Genomic DNA, 24,226 nt, shown 5'->3' with positions numbered 1-24,226 from the left:
GCAGTACAGGCAGGATTTCCCAAAGTGGTCGTCATTAACCCTGCTGGGGTTGATGGGACCGCACAGGGCGGGAATAAAATCCTAGGTGTCAAAAGGAGGTGAGAAAGGAGTTTACTAGGTATAATGTAAAAAATAAAATAAAATAAACTATGAGCCTCAGAAATGAAAGGCATGGACATTTACAGGGTACATCAGCCTTGTCAGTGATGTGTCTATGTTTAACAAGTTGATTCCACAATACAACAAAATCCCTGTTTGTTGGTTGGTTGGTTGGTTGGTTAGTTGGTTGGTTTTACATTTTATGATTTGTCATAATGGCAATTGACTATTAATAAATGTTTATTATATATTTATATTTCTTGACTTTTTTCTTTTGCATTTCTAGGTTTTTGTGTAATGGTCACTGACAATTTTATAAGGGGTCAATGAAACCCAGGTCTAAGTACAAAGGAAGAAGTGGGCCTTTTCAAGGGCACAGGAAGTTGCTTGCAGGATAAAACTGAAGAGTCACTTGTTCCAACATCCTACTTGCTACATTGACCAGCCAGATGTTTCTCAAAATGCTTGAGTGGGGTGTGAAAGCACTTGCCCAACCTTTCTTTTTCATATGTACTGGACCCTGAGATCATCCTCGGAGGCCCTTCTTCATGTGTCTCCTCCACAAGAGGTCCACAGGGTGGCAACATGAGAACAGGCCTTTTCTTCAGGGGCTCCTCATTTGTGGAACACTCTCTCCAGGGAGATTCACCTGGCACCTTCATTATATATTTTAGGGTATCAGGAAAAACACCTCTGCAACCAGGCCTTTGGCTGATTTGAAAATATGTTGGGGCAGGGGCAGGTTATTGGATTGTTTGTTTTTTTATTATGTATTTTCTGTTTTTATATTGTGATTTCATGTTGTAACCGCCCTGGGACCTGCAGGTATGGGGCAGTATATACAAAATACAAAATAAAAACCCAAAATACATAATAAAAACAAGCACAAAACAAACCAAGAAACACCGCTCCCTTCACAAACACATTTAAAAGGACATAGAACATTAATCAGCCCAAAGACTGGTTGGCACATAAAGATGTAAAATGAAGGTGCCAGGCGAATCTCCATTGGAGAGAGCATTTAATAAATAATAATAATTTGTTTTTACCCCTGGAATCTAGTATTTGCACCTACACTCTTAATAAAGAGGTGAGACACTTGCTATAAGACAAACTAGGAACACAATTATATTTACAAAGCATGGAGATATGCAATGATTTGGAAAAGGCAATCAGTCAGTGGCAGAGCACCTGGTTTGCATTAAAAAGCTCCTGGGTTCAGTCTCTGGCATTTCCAGGTAGGTTCTGATGTGTCTGCAGTCTCAAACTCTGGATATCTGCTGCCACTCAGCACTGACAATACTGAGTTAGATAAACCATGAATCTGACTTGGTCTAAGGCATCTTTCTATGCTCCTCTACTCCTATTCAAACAGTGTGTGGGAACCTACCCAAAACAGGAGTCACCTCTGCAAGTCTGATGCCATTCTGAGCTGAAAGCAATATACTAACTGCTTCTGTCCCATCTGGCTCCCCTTCTTCTGGCTGGGTTGAAGGATGCCTCACAGAGCTCACACACACTAGCCCCAAAACTCTGGCTGTGGGTCCCTTTCCCTGCCTCCAAGTATCAGACCCTAGATAAGCGACTTGGGGACTCCCTGCTCACCATCCTGGTGCTTTTGAGTGTTCATCAGTGACTTAACTGCAACTTAGTTCCTCACAATTTATTATTTTATTGACTTACTTACTTAAAGTTAAGGGGACCCCTGACCGTTAGATCCAGTCGTGGCCGACTCTGGGGTTGCGGCGCTCATCTCGCTTTACTGGCCAAGGGAGCTGGCGTACAGCTTCCGGGTTATGTGGCCAGCATGACTAAGCTGCTTCTGGCAAACCAGAGCAGAGCACGGAAACGCCGTTTACCTTCCTGCCGGAGTGGTATCTATTTATCTACTTGCACTTTGACATGCTTTTGAACTGCTAGGTTGGCAGGAGTAGGAACCGAGCAACGGGAGCTCACCCTGTCACGGGGATTTGAACCACCAACCTTCTGATCGGCAAGCCTTAGGCTCAGTGGTTTAGACCACAGCGCCACCCGCGTCCTTACTTACTTACTTATACTGCCCTTTACCAAAAGATCTCAGGGTTGTTCACAGCATAAAAATACAAAATAAAAACCCAAAATACATAATAAAAACAAGCACAAAACAAACCAAGAAACACCGCTCCCTTCACAAACACATTTAAAAGGACATAGAACATTAATCAGCCCAAAGACTGGTTGGCACATAAAGATGTATAATGAAGGTGCCAGGCGAATCTCCATTGGAGAGAGCATTCCACAAACGGGGAGCCACCATAGGAAAAGGCCCTGCTCTCGTGTTGCCACCCTCCAGACCTCTCATGGAGGGGGAACACAAGGAAGACCCTTGGAGGATGATCTCAGGGCTGGGTTGGCTCATATGGGGAGAGGTGGTCCTTCAAGTATGCAGTCCTGAGCCATTTAAAGCTTTATAGGTCAAAACTAGCACTTTGAATTGGGCCCAGAAACTAATTGGCAGCAGTGCTGTTGAGCCAGGATCTGTGTGAGATGCTCAAACTGCTTTGCCTCAGTGAACAAGAAATGCCTGCCATGAGGTCCCAGAGCAAGTGACAACCATTTAAACTCCATTCAAGCAGAGTCCTCGGATGCTGGCGAGCATAGAGATGTGTGCAAGCACATGCAGTAAGAGGCCTGTGGGCAGAGGCTAAAAATGCCACTCTTGCTCTGCCTAGTTTTGCCTCTGGTGCTGCCCACCAATGGCCTGTGGCCCCCAGAATGTTGTCCAGAAGGGAATGTGGCCCTTGGGCTGAAAAGGGTTCCCTGCCCCTGGTGTAAGGTGAGCAGCAACAAGAAAGAGCTCCATCCACCCCACCCCTGGTGGCTAATTTGGGAGACACCCAAAGCCAGCCACCCTCCTGGACCTTTTCAGGACCAAGTAACCTTGCCTGGGCAGAAGGCCAGAAGCAGAGCTCGAATTGCAAAGAGCAAAGTGATTTGGGGTGGGAGTTATACACCCTGGCCTGACCACTCCCTCACATTGGCTACAACACTCTGAGTCCTACGTATCCTGCCCCTGTCCAGAGCCAAGCACTGCACAGCTTCCTCGTCTTTCACAGACAGGGGTGGGAGGGGATAGAGAAGCAGTGCTCAAGGTATTCTTCCTTGATGCATGGAGGGCCCATTCCTGTCTTAAGGCTAAGAAGGATAGAAAAGGAGTCCTGCTGGATCCAGCCAGGAATGCATCCCATCCACTGTCCTGTTTCCCACAAGAGTCAATCAGATGTGCAAAACATGATGCTGAATGAAAGGTGGTTCTAATAAAGGTGCCAGAGCATAAAAGGCTTAAGGATCAGATATGCAAATGCCAACCCCTCGGTTACAACACATTTACTTACTTTATGGGGTTTTAAAATTACCAGCCAAGAATTATGCAGCAGTACCTGGTTAGCTGATAAATACTGAAAATACAGTAATAATGGGTGAAATATGATTCAGGTGATGAAGCCAGCTCTGTGAAGTTTTGCGATTATTATTATTTTTACATGGATCAAGAAGCTGTAAAATTCTCAGGGATCAATATTTTGCATAAAACAGATGATTTGTTGACCAAGAATTTTATGCTGTTAAGGAAGGAAGTGAGATGAAACTTTGATACATGGAGTGGTTGTAACCTGTTTTAAAGGTCACATGTTTCTGTTAGGATGAAATCTTGATACATGGAATAATTATAATCAGATTGAAAGGATGTGTGTGTTTTCTTTAAAAAGGAATGCTCCATTTGTTTCTGCTTCAAACATTTCCAATTAAAGTGACATATACAATTTACGAATGCTTTTCAAAGATGACCATTTAAGACTATTGTGTTATTTCTCAATAAAAAGAGCTCAGTGGCCCATCTAGCAGGGCCTCCTGTTCTCTCAGTGGCCAACCAGATCCCGGGGGGGGGGGGGAGCAGGCAGGATTTGAGCACAGAGGCACCCTTCCCTTGCGTGCTTTCCAACAAGTGGCATTCAAAGCATTACTCCCTGCAACCCTGGAGGCAGAGCCATTGACATCGTGGTTCGTAGCTTGTGATAGCCCTCTCTGCCATGAATTTGCCCTTTCCACTTCTGTAGCCATCCAGGTTAGTGGCCAGCACTGCCTCCCACGGGAGTTCCACAGTTTAACTATGTACTGCGTGAAAAAATACTTTCTTCCATCTATCCTGAATCTTCCGACCTTTAGCTTCATTGGATATCCCCAAGTTCTAGTGTCATGAGAGAGAAACTTTTCTATATCCACTTTCTTTATGCCTTGCATAATTTTATAAACTTCTAGCATATTGCCTCTTACTTGCCTTTTCTTCTAAACTAAAAAGTCCCAAATGTTGCAACATGATTTGATTTTATGATTTTATATGTGTTGGAAGCTATCCAGAGAGGCTGGAGCAAACCAGCCAGATGGGCATGGTATAAATAATAAAATTATTCTTATTATTCTTATTTTTTCACACCCCAGTGCTCTTTATTCTGGATTAAGGGGGTGGGGTAAACAAATGACAATGGTGCCCAGAAACCTCTCCATCAGCTGGGTGGCACAAAATATGTTCTCTTCACATGAATGGCTTTCTGAGTACCAATGCTGAACATCACTGCCAGTTCTGGAGAGGGAGAAGGCGAGGTACAGCGACCTCAGCATGGTGCAGGTGTGGCAGCAGGAGCATTGGACTGGCACTGCCACTGTACCCACACTGCGCGGAGATCCCCTCTCAGGAACCATCAGGACATGTTTGGCCTTCTGAGGGCAGGTGAGCAACAGCACCCTGTGTGGCTAGCTTAAGGAGCACAGAGCAGGCTAGTCCATGTGAAGTAAGGCTGAATTAGGCTCCTGCCACAATCCCTAGCATCTGCCACTTGAGGCCCCTGCCTCACTCAGCCTAATGACAGGGCCAGCCCTAGCCATGTGAGCTGCAAATTAGCAAAACCAAGGAAAAACCTCATGGGTGACCCTTGTCTTGGGTCTTCTGCTATATCAAGTCTAAGTTGTATCTCGAATGCAAGTTTTTGTATTAGTATTATTATTCTTTAATATATATTTATAAGTTTTCCAATTATTATAGAACCTCAGGGGCAGGTAAACAATAAAAGAATCTCAATAATACATCCAACTAAAGGCGGGGTGTGCAAAACCTAAACATCCAACCTAAAATATTGACAACCATATTTCTCTAGGTGGCACGGAGAGAGATACCTGCAAATCTGAACACTATATGAACTAAAAAGCTCCCCATACTGAATGCAATTGAACAGGATCTTCCTGTCCCTTAGAGGCCAGTAACTTATGTGTTACTTTTTTCTGCAATAACCAAATTCCAGGTATTTTTATAGCATAAGGATATAGTCAAGTTTTTAAAATGGCTTACACTGCTGTGCTACAGAATTCCTGGCAGCATCCATGTCAAAAGTTCCTTTTGGCAAAATATCTTCAAAGTACACATCCACATATTTAGTAGGGAAAACTGGTAATAAATTTGAGTATGTAGAATCATAGAATCATAGAGTTGGAAAAGACCATAAGGGCCATCGAGTCCAACCCCCTGCCAAGCAGGAAACACCATCAGAGCACTCCTGACATATGGTTGCCAAGCCTCTGCTTAAAGGCCTCCAAAGAAGGAGACTCCACCACACTCCCTGGCAGCAAATTCCACTGTCGAACAGCTCTTACTGTCAGGAAGTTCTTCCTAATGTTTAGGTGGAATCTTCTTTCTTGTAGTTTGGATCCATTGCTCCGTGTCCGCTTCTCTGGAGCAGCAGAAAACAACCTTTCTCCCTCCTCTGTGTGACATCCTTTTATATATTTGAACATGGCTATCATATCACCCCTTAACCTCCTCTTCTCCAGGCTAAACATGCCCAGCTCCCTTAGCCGTTCCTCATAAGGCATTGTTTCCAGGCCTTTGACCATTTTGGTTGCCCTCCTCTGCACACGTTCCAGTTTGTCAGTGTCCTTCTTGAACTGTGGTGCCCAGAACTGGACACAGTACTCCAGGTGAGGTCTAACCAGAGCAGAATACAGTGGCACTATTACTTCCCTTGATCTAGATGCTATACTCCTATTGATGCAGCCCAGAATTGCATTGGCTTTTTTAGCTGCCGCGTCACACTGTTGGCTCATGTCAAGTTTGTGGTCAACCAAGACTCCTAGATCCTTTTCACATGTACTGCTCTCAAGCCAGGTGTCACCCATCTTGTATTTGTGCCTCTCATTTTTTTTGCCCAAGTGCAATACTTTACATTTCTCCCTATTAAAATTCATCTTGTTTGTTTTGCCCAGTTCTCTAATCTGTCAAGGTCGTTTTGAAGTGTGATCCTGTCCTCTGGGGTGTTAGCCACCCCTCCCAGTTTGGTGTCATCTGCAAATTTGATCAGGATGCCCTTGAGTCCATCATCCAAGTCGTTGATAAAGATGTTGAATAAGACCGGGCCCAAGACAGAACCCTGTGGCACTCCACTAGTCACTCTTCTCCAGGATGAAGAGGAACCATTGATGAGCACCCTTTGGGTTCGGTCAGTCAGCCAGTTACAAATCCACTGAGTGGTAGCATAGTCAAGACCACATTTTACCAGCTTCTTTACAAGAATATCATGGGGAACCTTGTCAAATGCCTTGCTGAGATCAAGGTAGGCTACATCCACTGCATTCCCTTCATCTACCAGGCTTGTAATTCTGTCAAAAAACGAGATCAGGTTAGTCTGACATGACTTATTTTTCAGAAATCCATGCTGACTATTGGTGATCACAGCATTCCTTTCTAGGTGCTCACAGACTGTTTGCTTAATGATCTGCTCCAGAATCTTCCCTGGTATTGATGTCAGACTGACTGGGCGGTAATTATTTGGGTCCTCTCTTTTCCCCTTTTTGAAAATAGGGACAACATTTGCCCTCCTCCAGTCTGCCGGGACTTCGCCTGTTCTCCAGGAATTCTCAAAGATGACTGCCACTGGTTCTGAGATCACATCTGCCAGTTCTTTTAATACTCTTGGATGCAGTTCATCTGGCCCTGGAGACTTGAATACATCTAGACTAGCCAAGTATTCTTGTACTATCTCCTTAGTTATTCTGGGCTGTGTTTCCTCTGCTGAATCATTTGCTCCAAATTCTTCAGGTCGGGCATTGTTTTCTTTATCGGAGAAGACTGAGGCAAAGAAGGCATTGAGGAGTTCAGCCCTTTCTGTGTCCCCTGTTTGCATTTCACCATCTTCTCCTCTGAGTGACCCCACTGTTTCTTTGTTCTTCCTTTTGCTACGAACATACCCATAAAAGCCTTTTTTGTTGCTTTTAACCTCTCTAGCAAGCCTGAGTTCATTCTGTGCTTTAGCTTTTCTGACTTTGTGTCTACACGTGCTGGCTATTTGTTTGAATTCCTCTTTGGTGGTTTCCTCCCTTTTCCATTTTTTGTACACATCCTTTTTTAATCTTTACTCAGTTAAAAGTTCTTTAGATAGCCACCCTGGCTTCTTTAGGCACCTTCCATGTTTCCGTCTCATTGGTATTGCCTGAAGTTGTGCTTTTACTATCTCCCTCTTAACAAACTCCCAGCCATCATGAACTCCCTTTCCTTTTAGTATTACTGTCCATGGGATCTCACCCAGCACTTCCCTAAGTTTTATGAAGTCGGCTTTCTTAAAGTCAAGAAATTGAGTCCTAGTATGCTTGGCTGCTCCTTTCCGCTGTATAGTAAACTTCAGAAGAGCATGATCACTCGCGCCTAATGATCCTTCCACTTCTACCCCACTAACCAGGTCATCAACATTGGTTAGGACCAGATCTAAAATGGCTGTTCCTCTTGTTGCTTCTCCCACTTTCTGGACAATGAAGTTGTCTGCAAGGCCAGTGAGGAATCTGTTTGACCTTATGCTCTCGGCTGAGTTTGACATCCAACAAATATCCGGGTAATTGAAGTCCCCCATTACTACTATCTCCCTTCCTTTTGCATGCTTGGCCATCTGTTCCAGGAAGGCATCATCTATGTCCTCCTTTTGGCTTGGGGATCTATAGTAAACTCCCACAATGAGGTCACTGTTATTCTTCTCTCCCTTAATTTTGACCCAAATGCTCTCGCTTTGGCTTTGAGGTTCTAAATCTTGGATCTCTTCACAGATATACACATCCCTGACATATAACGCCACTCCTCCTCCTTTCTTGTCTGGTCTGTTTCTCTGAAATAGATTGTATCCCTCCATTATTACATTCCAATCGTGGGACTTATCCCACCAGGTTTCAGTGATTCCTATTATGTCATATTTAGTTTGCTGTACCAAGAGCTCAAGCTCATCTTGTTTATTTCCCATGCTTTGCGCATTAGTGTACAGACATTGAAGTCCATTAATCATTTCCCCGTGTCTCTTATTTAAGGATTTTTTCCTCCCACCACTAGGTGGGAGTATGTGCTTAGTATTCTTTGATAACTCCTGATAAATTTCATTCCAGAATAAAACAACCCTGTGATCCTTCCCATGAGGGATGAGGGGGAAAGTGCCTTTATTCCAAATTGTATTGATAATGTTTTATAAAAAGCTGTGCCTGTAGAATATTTAACTGCTTGGGATGGACCATTAGTTAGAAATATGTTTGAATTTTAAAAACAACAACAAAACTGATAAATCTCAACTTGCCTCCTAAGAATGCCATTCCACCATTGGGGGGGGGTGCAAATTTTCCACACCCATCCTCTCCTGGAAGATGACAAGACAAGATGGAGACAGTTATTGCCTGATGGCAATTTTGCCGAATGGGGAGAGGCAGGGCAGGGGATTTAAGCCTGCTCCACCTGTACTCTATCTTCTTCTTAATTTGACACCCATTTTGCAGTGTGGACCTTAAGGCAAGTTGTCTGTTTCCAAGGGGCTGAGTAGTGGATTTAAGGGAGGGGAGATCCTGTCCGGCTTTGGGTCTTCTCTTGTTTGCCTCCTCCACACTAATTGGCATGTAGACTAGGAAAGATTAATCTCCTACCTGAGGTAGTGTTGGGGTGTGGGTATCTCTTAGTTGCTGTTGCTCCCCAGGTGCTGGGGAGGGGTGCCCTCTGACCAGGCAGACACATGGGGTGAATGTTGGCCAAGGGAGACATGATGTGCCTGGTGGGCTCATATACCCCAACTGTAGCTCTTAACTTGCACAGGTGATGTGGGTTGAATTACCCCCATCTATTAAAAACTACCTGCACAAATTTGATTTGGTTACATTGATTGAATTTGGCTAATCAATTTTGTTTTGCAGGTCCTCAAGTTGTTAAATTTTAATAAAATACCTACATTTCATTGTCTTGAGTCTTCATCCTGGTGTGGTGGCAAATTGAGGAGGATTGAGGTTTCACAAGGGAAAAATCTCAAAATAGAATGGTGGATAGGAAGGATAGGTCCCCCCCACTCCAATCTGCTTACAAAACTCAAACAATTAAAAGAACAATGTTGATTTGATGAGCTTCTCCTAAGGCTACTGTAAGTAGGAGAGGCTGCAGAGTTTTGATAAGCAGCTTATATATCTTCTGGGTTCCACTGCCAAATGTGCCTGCTACTTTAGCAACGGTTTGCTTTCCCATATTTTCTTCTCCTTTTGAAGAGGGGCATTTTTCCCACAGAAGCCATTCTCATCCATGTGAATGCCTGGCACATCCAGCTGTGAATTAACAAGCAAGGGGATGAAGGAATGAGAAGGCCAAAGGACATTTGCTATGAGAGAACCAGATGAGCAATGGAGCAGGATCCATGTCAGAGGAGGCATGCAATACCTCAAGTAATCTAGTCAATGATTCCTTCTAAGTATGCAAATCAGAGAGATAAAGTAATTGCGAAGTTTATGGCTAGCAGTGGATTCTACTTTGGGGGATCTTAAATGGTGAATTATTGGGGACTGCTACATTCCACTTCAATTTATTCCTAAAACTTGTCTTTAGAATCATAGAATTGAAGACTTCGAAAGGATCCTAAAGGTCATCTAGTCCTGCCCCTTGCAATGCAGGAATATCAGCTGAAGCATCCATGATAGATGGCCAGCCAACCTCTGCTTAAAAACCTCCAGGAAAAGAGAGTCCACAACCTCCCAAGGGAGAGAATTCCACTGTCAAACAGCTCTTACCTCCAGAAAGTTCTTCCTGATGTTTAGTCAGAATCTCCTTTCTGGTAACTTGAAGCCATTTGTTCAAGTCCCACCCACCAGAGCATTAAAAAAAAAAAATCTTGCTCCATCTTCCACGTGACAGCCCTTGAGATATTTTAAGGTAGCAATCATATCTTCCAGGCTAAACATACACAGCTCCCTCAACCTTTCCTCATAAGGCTTAGTTTCCAGACAATTGATCCTCTTGATTACGTTACTCTGCACACGTTACAGCTTGTTAACATCCTTCTTAAACTGTGGTGCACAGAATTGGGCACAGTATTCCAGATGTGGTCTGACCAAGGCAGAATAGAGTGAGACTATTACTTCCCTTGATCTGATGCAGCCTAGAATAGCATTAGTGCTTGTTTGTTTGTTTGTTTGTTTGTTTGTTTGTTTGTTTGTTTGTTTTGCTGCTGCTGCTGCTTCACCACACTGTTGACTCATGTTCCAGCTTGTGGTTCACTAAGACCCCTAGATCCTTTTCACATGTACTGCTAGCAAGCCAACTGTCTCCCATCTTATATTTGTGCATCTGGTTCTTCCTGCCTAAGTGCAGAACCTTACATTTGTCCCTATTGAAATTCATTTTGTTAGTTTGGGCCTAGTTCTCCAATCTGTTACGGTCATTTTGTATCCTTATTCTGTCTTCTGTGGCATTAGCTACCCCTTCCAGTTTGGTGTCATCTGCAAATTTGATGAGCATCCCCTCAATCCCTTCACCTAAGTTGTTTATAAAGACGTTAAACAACAACGGGCCCAATACAGAACCCTGTGGCACTTTTAAAAATGTATTTGTTACTACCCCTGTGCATGGCTGGGATGGGGAAGATGTTGAACTATTGGTCCCATCATCCCTAGTCATTGGTCATGCTTGTGGGGCTGATGGGAGTTGGAGTCTGACATCTGGATGGCCACAGCTTCCTGCATCCCTGATGCTTGGCCACCTGCTCAATTTAGTATGCAAAAGATGCCACTGTTAATGGATTTCATGAAACTTAGGTGCCTTTCAGGGGGTTTAAATATGACGTGAGCCAAATTGAGCATTATTTTGACAATGGAATGGTGGTTGAATAAAAATTCTCCAGATAAATAAGTGGGTGCAGAGTGTTATCCTAATCAGCTGACAACCTGCCCTTGATTTCCATCTACTGTGGCTATTGTTAAATTTTGCAATCCTATGTCTGATATACCCAGGAATAAGGAATCACCAGACGTTGCCCTTGCCTGTTGGTCATTCACATATCAAGCAGATCAACTGCAGAATTTCTATTAGTGTCACACCGGGAGGAAAAACTTCAGGAGTGTTTTTCCCCAAAGTGTCTGAAAAAACAATTTCACAGCTTTAGACAACAAAAACAGCTACATAACTCTAATCATTTTTCTTAGATTGTTCCCCCCACCCACAAAATATTCTACTTAAAGGAGCAAAATAGCTTAATCCATCCTATAAATAACAGAAAGTTTATTGCCTTGCTATTAAAGCACAAGAGTATTTGCTATGGAATATATAGAGCAGAAGCCAGAGGACGGAAATGCAACGTTTTAACAGTCTTATTTAAAGTCATAAACCAGAAATGGAGGAGAGAGGAGGCCTCTAAAGTATGGTTACCAGATGTCCCTGTTTCCCGGGGACAGTCCCTGGATTTACAAATCTGTCCCTGGACAAAATCCGTCCCCAGATTTCATTTAATGTTCCTGGATTTATATTTTAAGTGTTGTAGATTTATTAGTAGGGAATGAATGTTGTGGTTGGTTCAATGGCACAAGACACATCATATGGAGACTTCCGGCAAAATGGCGGGCGCCATGGCAGTGAGCAGCCCCTGAAGCCAGCCAGAGCCAACTGCACTACCAGGCTGGCTCTGGGCTGCTGAGACTGCCACTGCTACTGCCACTGCTGACAGGGACCTGGGGACACCTGGTGTGTCAACTGGGGGGAACTGCTCTCTCACACACACACCCCATGACCCAAATTGAGCTAGGAGTGAGAGTTCCCAGCCAACTGCCCAGTGGTGCTCTGGGACCAGGAAAACCCCAGAGCCGACGCAGAGAGGAGGAGAAGAGAAGGAGAAGGAAGAGAGAGAAAGAGGAAGGAGAAAAACGTGGAGAGCCCCGACCTCGCCGCACCACTGCCGCCGCTGAGGAGGAGAGATAGGAAAGCACTGGGAGGGCAAGGACACGTGGCTGAGCCCAAGCCCGACCCAAGCCTACTCCACAGTGGCTAGTACTCCAAGAGAGCAGGCCGGGGCCCAGGGGAAGGCCACGCGACAGAGGAGACCACAGAAGAGAAGATATTACTTCTTTTTTTTAAAAAAAAACTTTTTAAAAATAACTTTTTTCTCTCTTTTTTTTTTTTAAAAAAGCGTCCCCGGATTCTTTGAAAAAAATCTGGTAATCTTACTCTAAAGGTGTAAAATGGACAAATTATTACGGCCCAATGCATTTCATAAGGTGGCATGGGTGTAGCCAGGGGGCGGGGGGGCAACTAAATCAAGTAAATACATAAAAATACTTAACTAACTGACCACTTGCATTGCAGGTAATATCTCAACCCTGCAATGAAGGGCTTCAATTTTGCCCATTGACTTTGTGTGGCCCCAGTCCCACAAATGTATTATTGTGGATGCCAAAGCACCCGCAGCCCCCTGGAATTGGTTCCAGTGTTTGCCAGTGAACCTGCTATTACATAAGACCTTATCAGTTACTGAGATCTGGATTATACAAATGAAAAGACTTACCACATCCATGATTTGCCTGAGGCTGAGGCTGAAGGAGACAGTGAGCGGCTGGGAGTCATTGGCCACAGGCCTTTCCAAAGGGTTGTAATTCTTCAGGAGTTCCTTGTAGAGTTTCCTCTGGTACTCTCCCTGCAGGGACACTGGAGAAACAGAGGCAAATAGAGAGGAGTTTACAAAAATGTCACTGTCAACTCAATGTCATTGACAGGTTCAAAACTCTGCTCAAATCAGCAGTGGGTAGAGCCAAACAGCTAAACTGTCATTCTACTGAAAAATCTTACTGAGATCTGGTGACAGGCAAGCGCTCAGAGTGCAACCCTTGAGCCAGAAAGGCTCCATTTAAATCTCAACTCCACAAAGCACTCTGTAGGTAATGTCAGGTGCACTTCCACCATGGTGTTTTGAACCACAATTCCCATCAGCCCCAGTGCAGGCAAAACAAATGGAGGCTGCCAGGGTTGGCAAAGACTGCCTTAGGCAATCCACTGCTTCTCAGTCTAGCCTGGCATCTGCCCTGTGAGAGTAATAAGACACAGTGTGGTATAGTGATTAAAATGAATAGGGAGACTTGAATTCAAATCCCTGCTCAGTTGCAAAGCTCACTAGTCATCTTTGGAGCAGTGCCCCGTCTCTGTCTCTTCGCCTGATCTTGGCAGTTTTCCCAAAGTAGTAAAAAATCTGATTATCAAAAAATGAAAGAAATATGCAACTTTGCTCAGTTTTAATCATTCATCTTGATTGCAGAATTCTTCTTTTCTTGGTGCAGAATCTGGATGTGGACTTTTAATTTTGCTTTAGTTCAAAGCAGAGAGAGAGAGAGAGAGAGAGAGAGAGAGAGAGAGATATTCGCCTAGGACCAGATCACTTCCTTGGCCCTTCTAAATCAGGCATCTTTGGAAAGGCGCAAAGCTTCATTTAATTGAGAGTTGTATCAAGGATGAGGGTTGGATGAGATGCCGTGGCTTTAAAAAGATGAAGAAGACTCCAACCATAGATGTAGACACACACACACACACACACAGAGAGAGAGAGAGAGAGAGAGAGAGAGAGAGAGAGAGAGAGAGAGAGATTTCTTATTCCTGCAGCCAAGAATATATTACAAGCTCAACTACACCACTGAGGTCCAGTGGGGATGACCAGGGAACACAAAGTATGCCTTCAGCCAGAGATAATTTGGGAATTACCAGCAAAAAGAGCCCTAGACAAGAGTGGGAGTGTGAGGTTGGCTAGAGTCAAAATGACCTGTCAAGATCCATTTAAAAAATCATCCTGGCTGCTATAAATCCATCCAGTAGGGTCTGGACAAAGTGTACATTATTCAGGGGAAAGGAAACAGAGCCAGATCTCACAAGTGCACATGATACTAAATATTTAGGTGGTCAGTTGCTGCTGCTGTAGACCCTGCAAAGCTCACTTCTCTGGGTTGCTGCTGCAGCTGTTGTTCTTAACCTGAGTTATTACCAGCCCTTCCCTATAAGCTCCCAGGGGGGAATCACAATCATTATGGGAAAGGAATCCCGCAATTAAGGGCTGCAGCAGAGAATGCCCTATCTCCTGGACCACCACCAGCACTTCTGCCAAGAGGCCTCTCTGATGATCTCTGCACCCAAGAAGGCCTCTAGGGAAGGAGGCAACCTTTCAGGTATTTGGGGCCCAAGTGACTTTGGGCTGTAAGCACTAGCATGAGCACCTTAAATTGGGCCTGGAAACCAACTGGCAGCCAATGCAGCAGTTTTAAAATGGGGGTTATAAGAGTTCTGAATGCAACCACTGCCAGTAACCTAGACACTGCATTTTGGACCAAGTGAAGGTTATTAGCATGCATTGTGTCTGTACAGGATTACAGTTGTGAGAAGAAGTTTCGGTGTCCAAACAACATAGCCATCTCTTCTCAAGTGCTTTCTCCATGTACATCCTCTGAACAGTGGGAGACACTCCTCCTGATTACTTCCCTTGCAGAAGAAGTGGGGAACATCCACCCCACAGGCTAAATTGGGCCTGGTGGGGCTCCAAATTTGGCCAATAAGTCAATTTCCCCCAAAAGCACACCTACTTGCCCCTCACACCTGACTTCATATGTGTCATCAAGTGTGCATCAGGTGGTGATGTGGCTTCTGAGGAAGAACGTTCAGGACAAATAAAAGCAAGTACTTATTCACACAGTACATAGTTAAACTATGGAACTCTCTCCCACAGGAGGCAGTGATGGCCGCCAACTTGGATGGCTTTAGAGGAGAATTGGCTACTCACCATGATGGCCCTGCTCTACCCCCACAGCTGGAGGCAGCAAGGCTTCTGAATAGCTGTTGCTGGCAACCACAGGAGAGGAGAGCTGCTCTTGTGCTCAGGTTCTGCTTGTAGGTTTCCCACTGGCCACTGTGAGAACAGGATGCTGGACTCGATGGGACATTGGCCTGATCTAGCAGGCCCTTTCTATTTTCTTATAATGTTCCCAACTGTTCCTTGGCAAGGAATGCTTGCAGTCAGTGCCAGTCAGCTGGCTGGAGGCAACTGCAAACAGGCTGGAACTGGGAACTTCATAGCACAGCTGGTGCCTGCCCAAAGCGGCCTTGCTAGAAGAGCCAAAAACTTGATCTGCTGTGCTATAGAGTTCCCAATGAAAACTTTGTAGCTCAGCTAATGCTTGCCCAAAGCAGGCTTGCTGGAAGTGCCAATCAGCTGATCAACTATGATAACAAGCCCACTGGGATTGCTATTGAGTTTCTCACTGGGAACTCCATAGCATGACCAATATCTGCTCAAAGCTGATTGGTTAGAAAAAATTGCACTTAGAGCAAGCCCACTTGGGGGATTGGCATTTATAAGAAGTTCTAAAGCACACCTTGCTGTAAGTACAAACATTCCTTGTCATTGGTAGCTTGAATGAAGGCAAGTGATGCAACGGATCTCTCTCTGCTCAGGGTTTTTGGCTACCATTGGATACTAGCCTTTTCACCAATTTGACATTTCTCTACTTAAGAAGATAGCTTTGGCAAACTGGTGTCATTCCTCACATTGTGTTCCTGTATATGCATTGACTTATGCATTTTGTAATGTTTGTTTATTTATTTAGAGCCTTGTACTCCTCTGCTGAAAAAGCTCTCAGAGCAGATTAGATATGATCAATTAAAGTAAGACTGTTCTTGCCCACAAGCTTACACTCTAAGGGCATGACACAAAAGAAAAAGGGATGGGGAGGAAAAATATGAGGGACCACACATTTTATTTGTCATCCCAATGCATATGTTAGAAAGTGCTGCTGTTCTTGTATCTCCATCTCCTTCTCTTCCCCATCCTTCCTCCTTCCCTTAATTATTTCCCTCTGCTTCTGAAATTCAGATTGTATTTGATTTTATGACTTCTACCAAATGTCATATTCATTGATGGGGCTATTATAGAAAATAACAACATCAATCCCACATCAACTCACCTGCACATGTCACAAATGCACACTAGCATAACCATGTACACACAAATGCATGCATTTTGATAAGGATCTGCATATGTGGAAATATCATGTCAGAATTAGACCCTCATTCAAGGGCTTTGAGTCAAAATTGAAACATTTCAATGAGGAAGGTTTATTTGGTCCTAAATGGGTGTATGAATAATTTAGACAGGGAGAGTGAGGATTCCCCACAACCGTCCTGCAGTTATTTAGGGGGTTGGGTGCGCTGCTTGGTCACTGGTTATCTGACAGGAGACTCCTTTCCCAGAACACTTCATGTGCTCACCTTTTTAAAAAAATTGTACACTTAAGCAGGAGCATCAAAAGCTGCTGTGAGGATAGGAACTGAAATGAAGATTCACACAAATTTGAAAACTGGCAAACTTTTCAGCATTCTTTTTTCTTTTTTCTTTTTAATGTCCACATTTTCAAAGTTTCCTCTTGAAGTATTGGTGTCTTTGTATAGTTTCAGCAAACACACACACAAACACAACCATATAAATGAACATAGCTCAGTTGATAGAGCATGAGACTCCTAATCTCAGGGTTGTGGGTTCAAGCCCCACATTGGACAAAAAGATTCCTGCATTGCAGGGGGCTGGACTAGATGACCTCATGGTTCCTTTCAGCTCTATAATTCTATGAATCTATTATTCTAATAATACATTTCATTTATGTTAAACTTCACAGAAATGCTAAGAATGGACCAACTGTATCTTTGTGGAAATTCAACTTTTGAAGGATACTTTTTAAAAAGGGAATTAGTCTTCCTAATACATTTTCACACAGTTGCACTAACAGTGCAATCTTTTGTATGTCTACTCAGAAGTAACCCCTATCAAGTTCAATCAGGCTTCCTCTTCAGTTAGTTTTTCAGCTTCACAGCACAACTACAACCTGTGTGGAAATAACTAAGTCCCACTGAATTCAACAGAACTTTACTCTCAAGTACTGGATTTCAGGCTTTGTATCTATTTGATGAAGCCAAGATTTGTACACCTTGGGCTTGATGTAAACTCAAGTACTTCAGGAGAGGTTAGTGCATCCTCAAATCTCTCCAAGGAAAATCAATGGGACTTAAAATGCTTTGCTGTAGCCCTTAATCTATGGGGGGGGGGCTAAATCACTGAGAATGTTACAAAAAAACCATATTAGAACAACATAACTTTGAAATGCTGAAATGTGACTTACTTCTGTTAGTTACATGATTATCACTGCCTATACTTTTCTGCAGTCAATTTCCCTCTGAACTCCCTGTTTACAATCACCCACCCACCTCCAATGCCATGTGTATGTACACTCAGTGCTTATATACACTTAATGCCATGTGTGATGAAGCAGTTAAAGTATTGGCCTAGGACCTGAGAGACCAGGGTTCCAACCATTCAGTCATAAGTTCACTGAGGGGCCTTGGTCAGTCACTGCTCCTCTCAGCCTAACCTACCTTGCAGGGTTGTTGTGGGGATTCAGCAAGGAGGAGGAAGAACCATGTACACCATAATGAGCTCCTTGGAGGAAAGGCTGGGATATAAATGCTATAATTGCAATAAAGATAGCCTGACAAGGTGGACTCGTCCATGGAATTTTATGGCATCATAAATGTGTTGTTCTTTAAAGTGCCAAAAGACTCTTGTCCTTTTAAGCTCTCATGTTCTCAAGCGCCTAATGATCTTCAAGCTGAATTAGGAGTTGATAATACAAATCTTTCACCTTACCTGCTGGTGCCCACTATCTTGAGCACCTTCCTGATACCCTGCAATGATCAGGTGAGCCAATTCCAGGCTTTATCCAGAGAGACATGCAGAGCAGGTCCAAAATCATGCATGCTGAAAGCAATCCATACTTTGTCCTTGTTTGGCTAATATATTCTTTTTGTGATTCTTTCTTTACTTTAGCATATTACTTACATCATTACTATGGAGGTTTTTCAGGGAGGGAGGGGTTCTCCACACCAAAAACCCTATTAAAAGGCAGGCTCTAAGGGTCTTAAAATACACACCATACATAAATAACATAAATATCATCAAAGTATGCCCTCTTCTCTGGAAGCCACACAAATACCAATATGCAGGGGAAATATCAGGAGGTGGAAATGCTCCCACAAGCTCAGAGGAAACTTCCTCTCTATCCAGACTAGATCATCCAAACTAAGACAGAATGCATGTGTTTGGCGATGTGGGGGGGGGGGGGGCGAGCAATGCCTGTGAGACCTGTGCGGTCCAGACCAAAAGTCCTGGTCAGACACCCCTAAGCCACCCCAGCAAACTCTCCTTCAGCACCAAGGACGGCTCCTCGCTCGGAGGCAGCGGCTCACCGTGCACGAGTCCCCCGGCGAGGATCAGCACCACGGACAGCTCCCGGGTCCCCATCCTCGCAGCCCCGGCAGCCCAAGCTGGGTCTCCCGCGGTCTGGAAGCGGCGGCGCTTCCGCGCGAGGAAGGGCAGGCGGCCGGCGGGAAGCTCGGGGATGCCTGGCAGGCGGCGGGCCGTGGAGCCCCGCGCTGGCGGCGCCGGGCTAGATGGAGGCTCCTCCTCTCGGGGCTAATCTCCGCTTCTCTCCTCCGCCAGCTGCCGGCTCAGCCGCGGCGCCGGAATGCCAATCGCCTGGCGCTGCTTTCTTTCCTCCGCGACCACCCCCTCCTCTCCCCACGTGACGGGTTTCCCTCCTTGCGAGTAGATCCACCGGCGAGGACCATCCGTTGCCAGAAAGAGGCTGATCCTGCAGCAGCGACAGGCAAGAATGCAGCACCCAGCCCGGGCAGAGCCGCCTTTATAGGGGGAGCGCCCAGACTGGCCCCCGCCTCCTCCTCTCTCGTCCCTCCCTCCTTCTCAGCCATCAACCCACCTCTGGTCCCTTCTGGCTTGGCTCCGGCTCAGTCCCTTCCCGCTCCAGAGTCTGCCTGGGGGAGTTGGCGGCGCTTCCGCAGCGGCGTTTGCCTGCCTGCCTGCCTGCCCACCTCGGTCGGTCCCAACCTAGAGCGGAGCCAGGCGCACATGGCAGGCGCACGCTTCCCGGGGGGGGCGCTGCGGGGAGGAAGCCGTTGGATGTGTTTAGGGCTTCCTCCCGAGCCAGCGTGCAAGGGAGACTGGCAGGACTTCGGCGCATTCCTTTTCAGCCTGAGATCCGATTGCACGCCCATCTGGAGTCCCGTTAGTGTGACAGCGGCTTCCGAGTAAACGTAAATGGGCATCGAGGATCCGGTTGTCACAGCTGCGCGGAGGCAGCTTCGTAGCGATGGAGAGGAGCTTCTCACAGCGTCGGAGGCGCTCTCGGTGCGGTGTGCTGCACGATGTAAAGATCTGCTATAAAATAAATTCAAAATTAAATTGTCACTCACACGGACACTTTAAGGCTGCAGTCCTGAACGTACGTAACTGGGACTCAACACCCGCTGGCTACTTCATTATAACCATGTTGACAATATAAATCTGCAACTTTTCTTTTCTTCAAAGGAAAGAGTTTATTGTGCCCTTTGGCATGCAGGCTCCACAAATAGACAGGTGAAGTTTTTGTTAGAGTAGCTACTCAAGATGCTCACTTACTTGGTGGTAAGGTTATGATTATTTATTTATTTATGCCCAACCTTTTCCTCTGATGGGACTCAAGGTGGCTTACTGATTAAAAACAAGACTCGCTAAAAACTTGGGGGGGGGGGAATAAAACTATATGCATGTATAACATCTGTTTGAAACATACAAATAATAAGATCCATTCACCTCATTAAAATCTGCTTCTGGGCATTCAGTCTGTAGGCTACTTGAGTTCTTCAGGAAAAAAAATGTTTCTAAAGACTACTCACATATGTTCTAAAACATCCCACCATCCCTGTCTCTTAACACCAGACAGGCATCTTCACTCTACCCTTTGCAGTGCCTGCTAAAAAAAACCCTGATGTATGTTCTAATTTGTTTTAAGTTTATTGCTGATTTTCTCTTTTGAGTGTTTTAAAGAGCTGTTTTAACTGATAATTTTGTTGTTTTGTGTTTTTGTAAACTGCTTTTTTACAATCAAGCAGTGTATAAATTTCATTAATAAAATTCATCAGAATGTGATATACACCTGGATTTTCCTATGGGTCGTGACAGGTATTGCACAGACATTAAGCATTAAGACATTAAGCATTAAGAAGTCAAGAAGATGTGGATTGGCTAAGAGGCCTCCTGATGACTACATTTAACTCTAAGGTCATAAGAAGGGATGCAGGGGGCGCTGTGGGTAAAACCTCAGTGCCTAGGACTTGCTGATCGTATGGTCGGCGGTTCGAATCCCCGCAGCGGGGTGAGCTCCCGTCTTTCGGTCCCAGCTCCTGCCCGCCCACCTAGCAGTTCGAAAGCACTCTTAAGTGCAAGTAGATAAATAGGTACCGCTTTATAGTGGGAAGGTAAACGGCATTTCCGTGTGCTGCACTGGTGCCGGCTCGCCAGAGCAGCTTTGTCACGCTGGCCATGTGACTATGCTACCACTCAGTGGATTTGTAACTGGCTGACTGACCGAACCCAAAGGGTGCTCATCAATGGTTCCTCTTCATCCTGGAGAAGAGTGACTAGTGGGGTGCCACAGGGTTCTGTCTTGGGCCCGGTCTTATTCAACATCTTTATCAACGACTTGGATGATGGACTCAAGGGCATCCTGATCAAATTTGCAGATGACACCAAACTGGGAGGGGTGGCTAACACCCCAGAGGACAGGATCACACTTCAAAACGACCTTGACAGATTAGAGAACTGGGCAAAACAAACAAGATGAATTTTAACAGGGAGAAATGTAAAGTATTGCACTTGGGCAAAAAAAATGAGAGGCACAAATACAAGATGGGTGACACCTGGCTTGAGAGCAGTACATGTGAAAAGGGTCTAGGAGTCTTGGTTGACCACAAACTTGACATGAGTCAACAGTGTGACGCGGCAGCTAAAAAAGCCAATGCAATTCTGGGCTGCATCAATAGGAGTATAGCATCTAGATCAAGGGAAGTAATAGTGCCACTGTATTCTGCTCTGGTCAGACCTCACCTGTAGTACTGTGTCCAGTTCTGGGCACCACAGTTCAAGAAGGACACTGACAAACTGGAACGTGTCCAGAGGAGGGCAACCAAAATGGTCAAAGGCCTGGAAATGATGTCTTATGAGGAACGGCTAAGGGAGCTGGGCATGTTTAGCCTGGAGAAGAGGAGGTTAAGGGGTGATATGATAGCCATGTTCAAATATATAAAAGGATGTCACATACAGGAGGGAGAAAGGTTGTTTTCTGCTGCTCCAGAGAAGCGGAGCAATGGTTCCAAACTACAAGAAAGAAGATTCCACCTAAACATTAGGAAGAACTTCCTAAGAGCTGTTCGACAGTGGAATTTGCTGCCAAGGAGTGTGGTGGAGGTTGACAACCATATGTCAGAGTGCTCTGATGGTGTTCCCTGCTTGGCAGGGGGTTGGACTCGATGGCCCATGTGGTCTCTTTATGATTCTATGATTCAATTCTCGGTAAGTTGTATGAGACCAGGGGGGAGGGGAGCTGCTCTCAGCAGGAGGGAGAGACTTCCTGGCTTCTTCAGCCACCTGCCTCTCTGTCTTCAGGCTCCACCCCTCTAAAGCCCCTACTTCTGCCTTGGAGCCTGAACTGTGCTCTGCCAGAGCCTCTTCCTGTTCACTAAACCCTGTCACCTCTTCTGCTTCTGACACTTCCTTCTCCCAGTCTGCTCCCTCTTCTCCCACTGACCACATTGTTCCATCACCAACTCTGAGCCTTCTTCTCCTGCAGGTTCCCTAGGGGGCTCCCCAATTGGTGCCTCCTACCACTCTTCTGTGCCCAGCCAGTCCATGACCCCTGGAATGGCATTCTGATTGATTTAATTGGCTTTTGGCCAGACCAGAAAGAGAATTTTAAGATCTGCTGTAAATATCTGAGGCAATATTGGGTTGAGGGCACTCCTGGGTCATCCAATGCCAGTTTCAGTTTGCAGGGCCTTGGGGTGCCCTTTGGGCTCAGCGAGCACATGAGAGTGAATGCCAAACTGGTGGAGCTGGTGCACTGGTCAAGGTGCTCTTTGTGAGAAGGGAGAAGCCCTCCCAAACCTTTGCTGTGGGGCCACAGGATGAGCCTGGAAATCTGCCCAGGGAGGAGTTGGTCCTTTCTGTCTTAGGGAACTTCCCTGCACAGACTATATTTTGATTAGTTAATCAGGTTGATCTACAGTTTGCAAACCCTCCAAGTTGTCATATTTGAATAAACACAACCTTTCTCTGAGGATGGTTTCTAGTGTGTTATTTAATGATGTGCTTGCAAAATGCTTGTGTGAGACAATCCTTAGATTAAAGAGAATTGATGCTTCAGAAGCTGCTACAGCAGTTCCCACTGAGATGCACCAGGCATCTACAGGAGCATAAGAGCCTGAGAAGAGCCTGGCTGCTGGATCAGACCCATGGCCCATCAAGTCCAGCATCTTGTTCTCAGAGTGGCCAATCAAATGCTGGTGGGAAACCTGCAAGCAGGATTGGAGCACAAGAGCTCTTCCCTGCCCCGTGATTTCCAGCAACTGGCATGCAGAAGCGTTGCAGCCTCCAATTGTGAAGGCAGAGAACAGCCATCCTGGCTTGTAGCATCCAAAGCCCTCTCCTGCTCCATGAATTTGCCTAATCCTCTTTTAAAGCCATTCATTTTAGTGGCCATCACTACCTCCTGTGGGAGTGAGTTCCATAGTTCAACTACATTGCATGAAGGACATCCTTTTTTGTGTCCTGAATCTTCTAGTGGTTCCACCATATGGTTAAAGCACGCTTAATTCTGAGGGCTTCCCAAGCACTGGTTTTTAGCATTAGCCTTACTGGAAAGTTTGGCGCTCTAATGTTGACTCTTTTAGGATCTTCCTGCCTGTGTGATATTGATTTTGTTCTGTAAACTGCCTTGCAATGTTATAATGAAATGTTTTGATGTAATTGCCACTGCCCTTTTAAAAAGCTAAAACAAAAGCTACAGAATTTGGGCAACTTGAGTCCAGTTCTACTTGAAGGCAGTTTGGGACTTGCTGAGCAAACAATCTGAAGACGGATTGGGAAAAAGTGTAAAAGGATTCAAATGATTCTTACATGCTTTTAGCCGGAAAACAAATTGAAATGTAAACACACACATTCATTGTAATACTGGTGGTATTACTTGAGATTTCTGTTTGGGGATGCTGACTATTTTCCTCTCCCCCAGTGTAGCTTCTTAAGTAATTGCAGAAAAGTAGATTATGAATGCACTTTCATAGCCTTGGTTTTAGATTCCCTTGTGAGAGTGGATCCAGATTTCTTTCTTTCTCTTTCTTTCTCTCTCTCTGTATATATGCACACAAACATAGTGTTTCTGTATGTGGCAGGAAGTAAATAGTTCTGCACTGAATAATACAATATTTTTTATTTTTTAAAAAGATATTAAAGTTTTACAAAAAGAAGAAAGTTACAGAATAAAAAAGAAAAAAAAGGAAAGATACAAAAAGTGCAAAAATATATAGGTGAAAAAATGCAAAATACAGAAAAAATAAATAGAAAATAGTTAAAAACAAATCAATCTTTTCATATCTTAGATTTCGATTACTTATTTCCCCGACCTCCTCACACCTCCCTTTTTTGTATTCCTGTTCACATGGTTAATTCAGCAAATCCTTACCCTCTTTCTTTTTATCTTAATTCTATATCTCAACATATAACTTTAAATTTTCATCCGTTATCAATCCATTTTTACATATTCTTATTAACCTTGTTGCTAAGGCCGCTTCATTTCAATCCGACATCATTTTAACATTCATTAATTTTACAATGTTTCTGCAACTAGTCTTTGAATTTCTTCCAAT

General features: G+C 44.6%; 1 protein-coding gene across 2 annotated transcripts in view; it reads right to left on the bottom strand.

Moving 5' to 3' along the window:
* CHRFAM7A (CHRNA7 (exons 5-10) and FAM7A (exons A-E) fusion) overlaps nucleotides 1–20,323 on the bottom strand; it is a gene marked incomplete at its 5' end in the record, with an annotated part of 92,848 nt that extends 72,525 nt beyond the window's left edge. Inside the window, 2 exons of one of the 2 annotated variants that reach the window (XM_083586731.1) lie at nucleotides 12,957–13,096; nucleotides 19,249–20,323. In XM_083586731.1, coding sequence (XP_083442857.1) covers nucleotides 12,957–12,965 — 9 coding nt within the window. Of the gene's footprint in view, nucleotides 1–12,956; nucleotides 13,097–18,718; nucleotides 18,774–19,248 lie in introns of those variants that run through there. The other variant, XM_083586730.1, reaches the window with a different exon arrangement.
* Between the last annotated feature and the right edge of the window lie 3,903 nt (nucleotides 20,324–24,226).

This window comes from Podarcis filfolensis (genome assembly GCF_964270895.1).
Source record: "Podarcis filfolensis genome assembly, chromosome: 14".
NCBI classification, from domain to species: Eukaryota; Metazoa; Chordata; class Lepidosauria; order Squamata; family Lacertidae; genus Podarcis; species Podarcis filfolensis.
The sequence above is the reverse complement of the archived record's forward strand: the minus strand, read 5'-3'. Positions and strand labels throughout refer to the sequence as shown.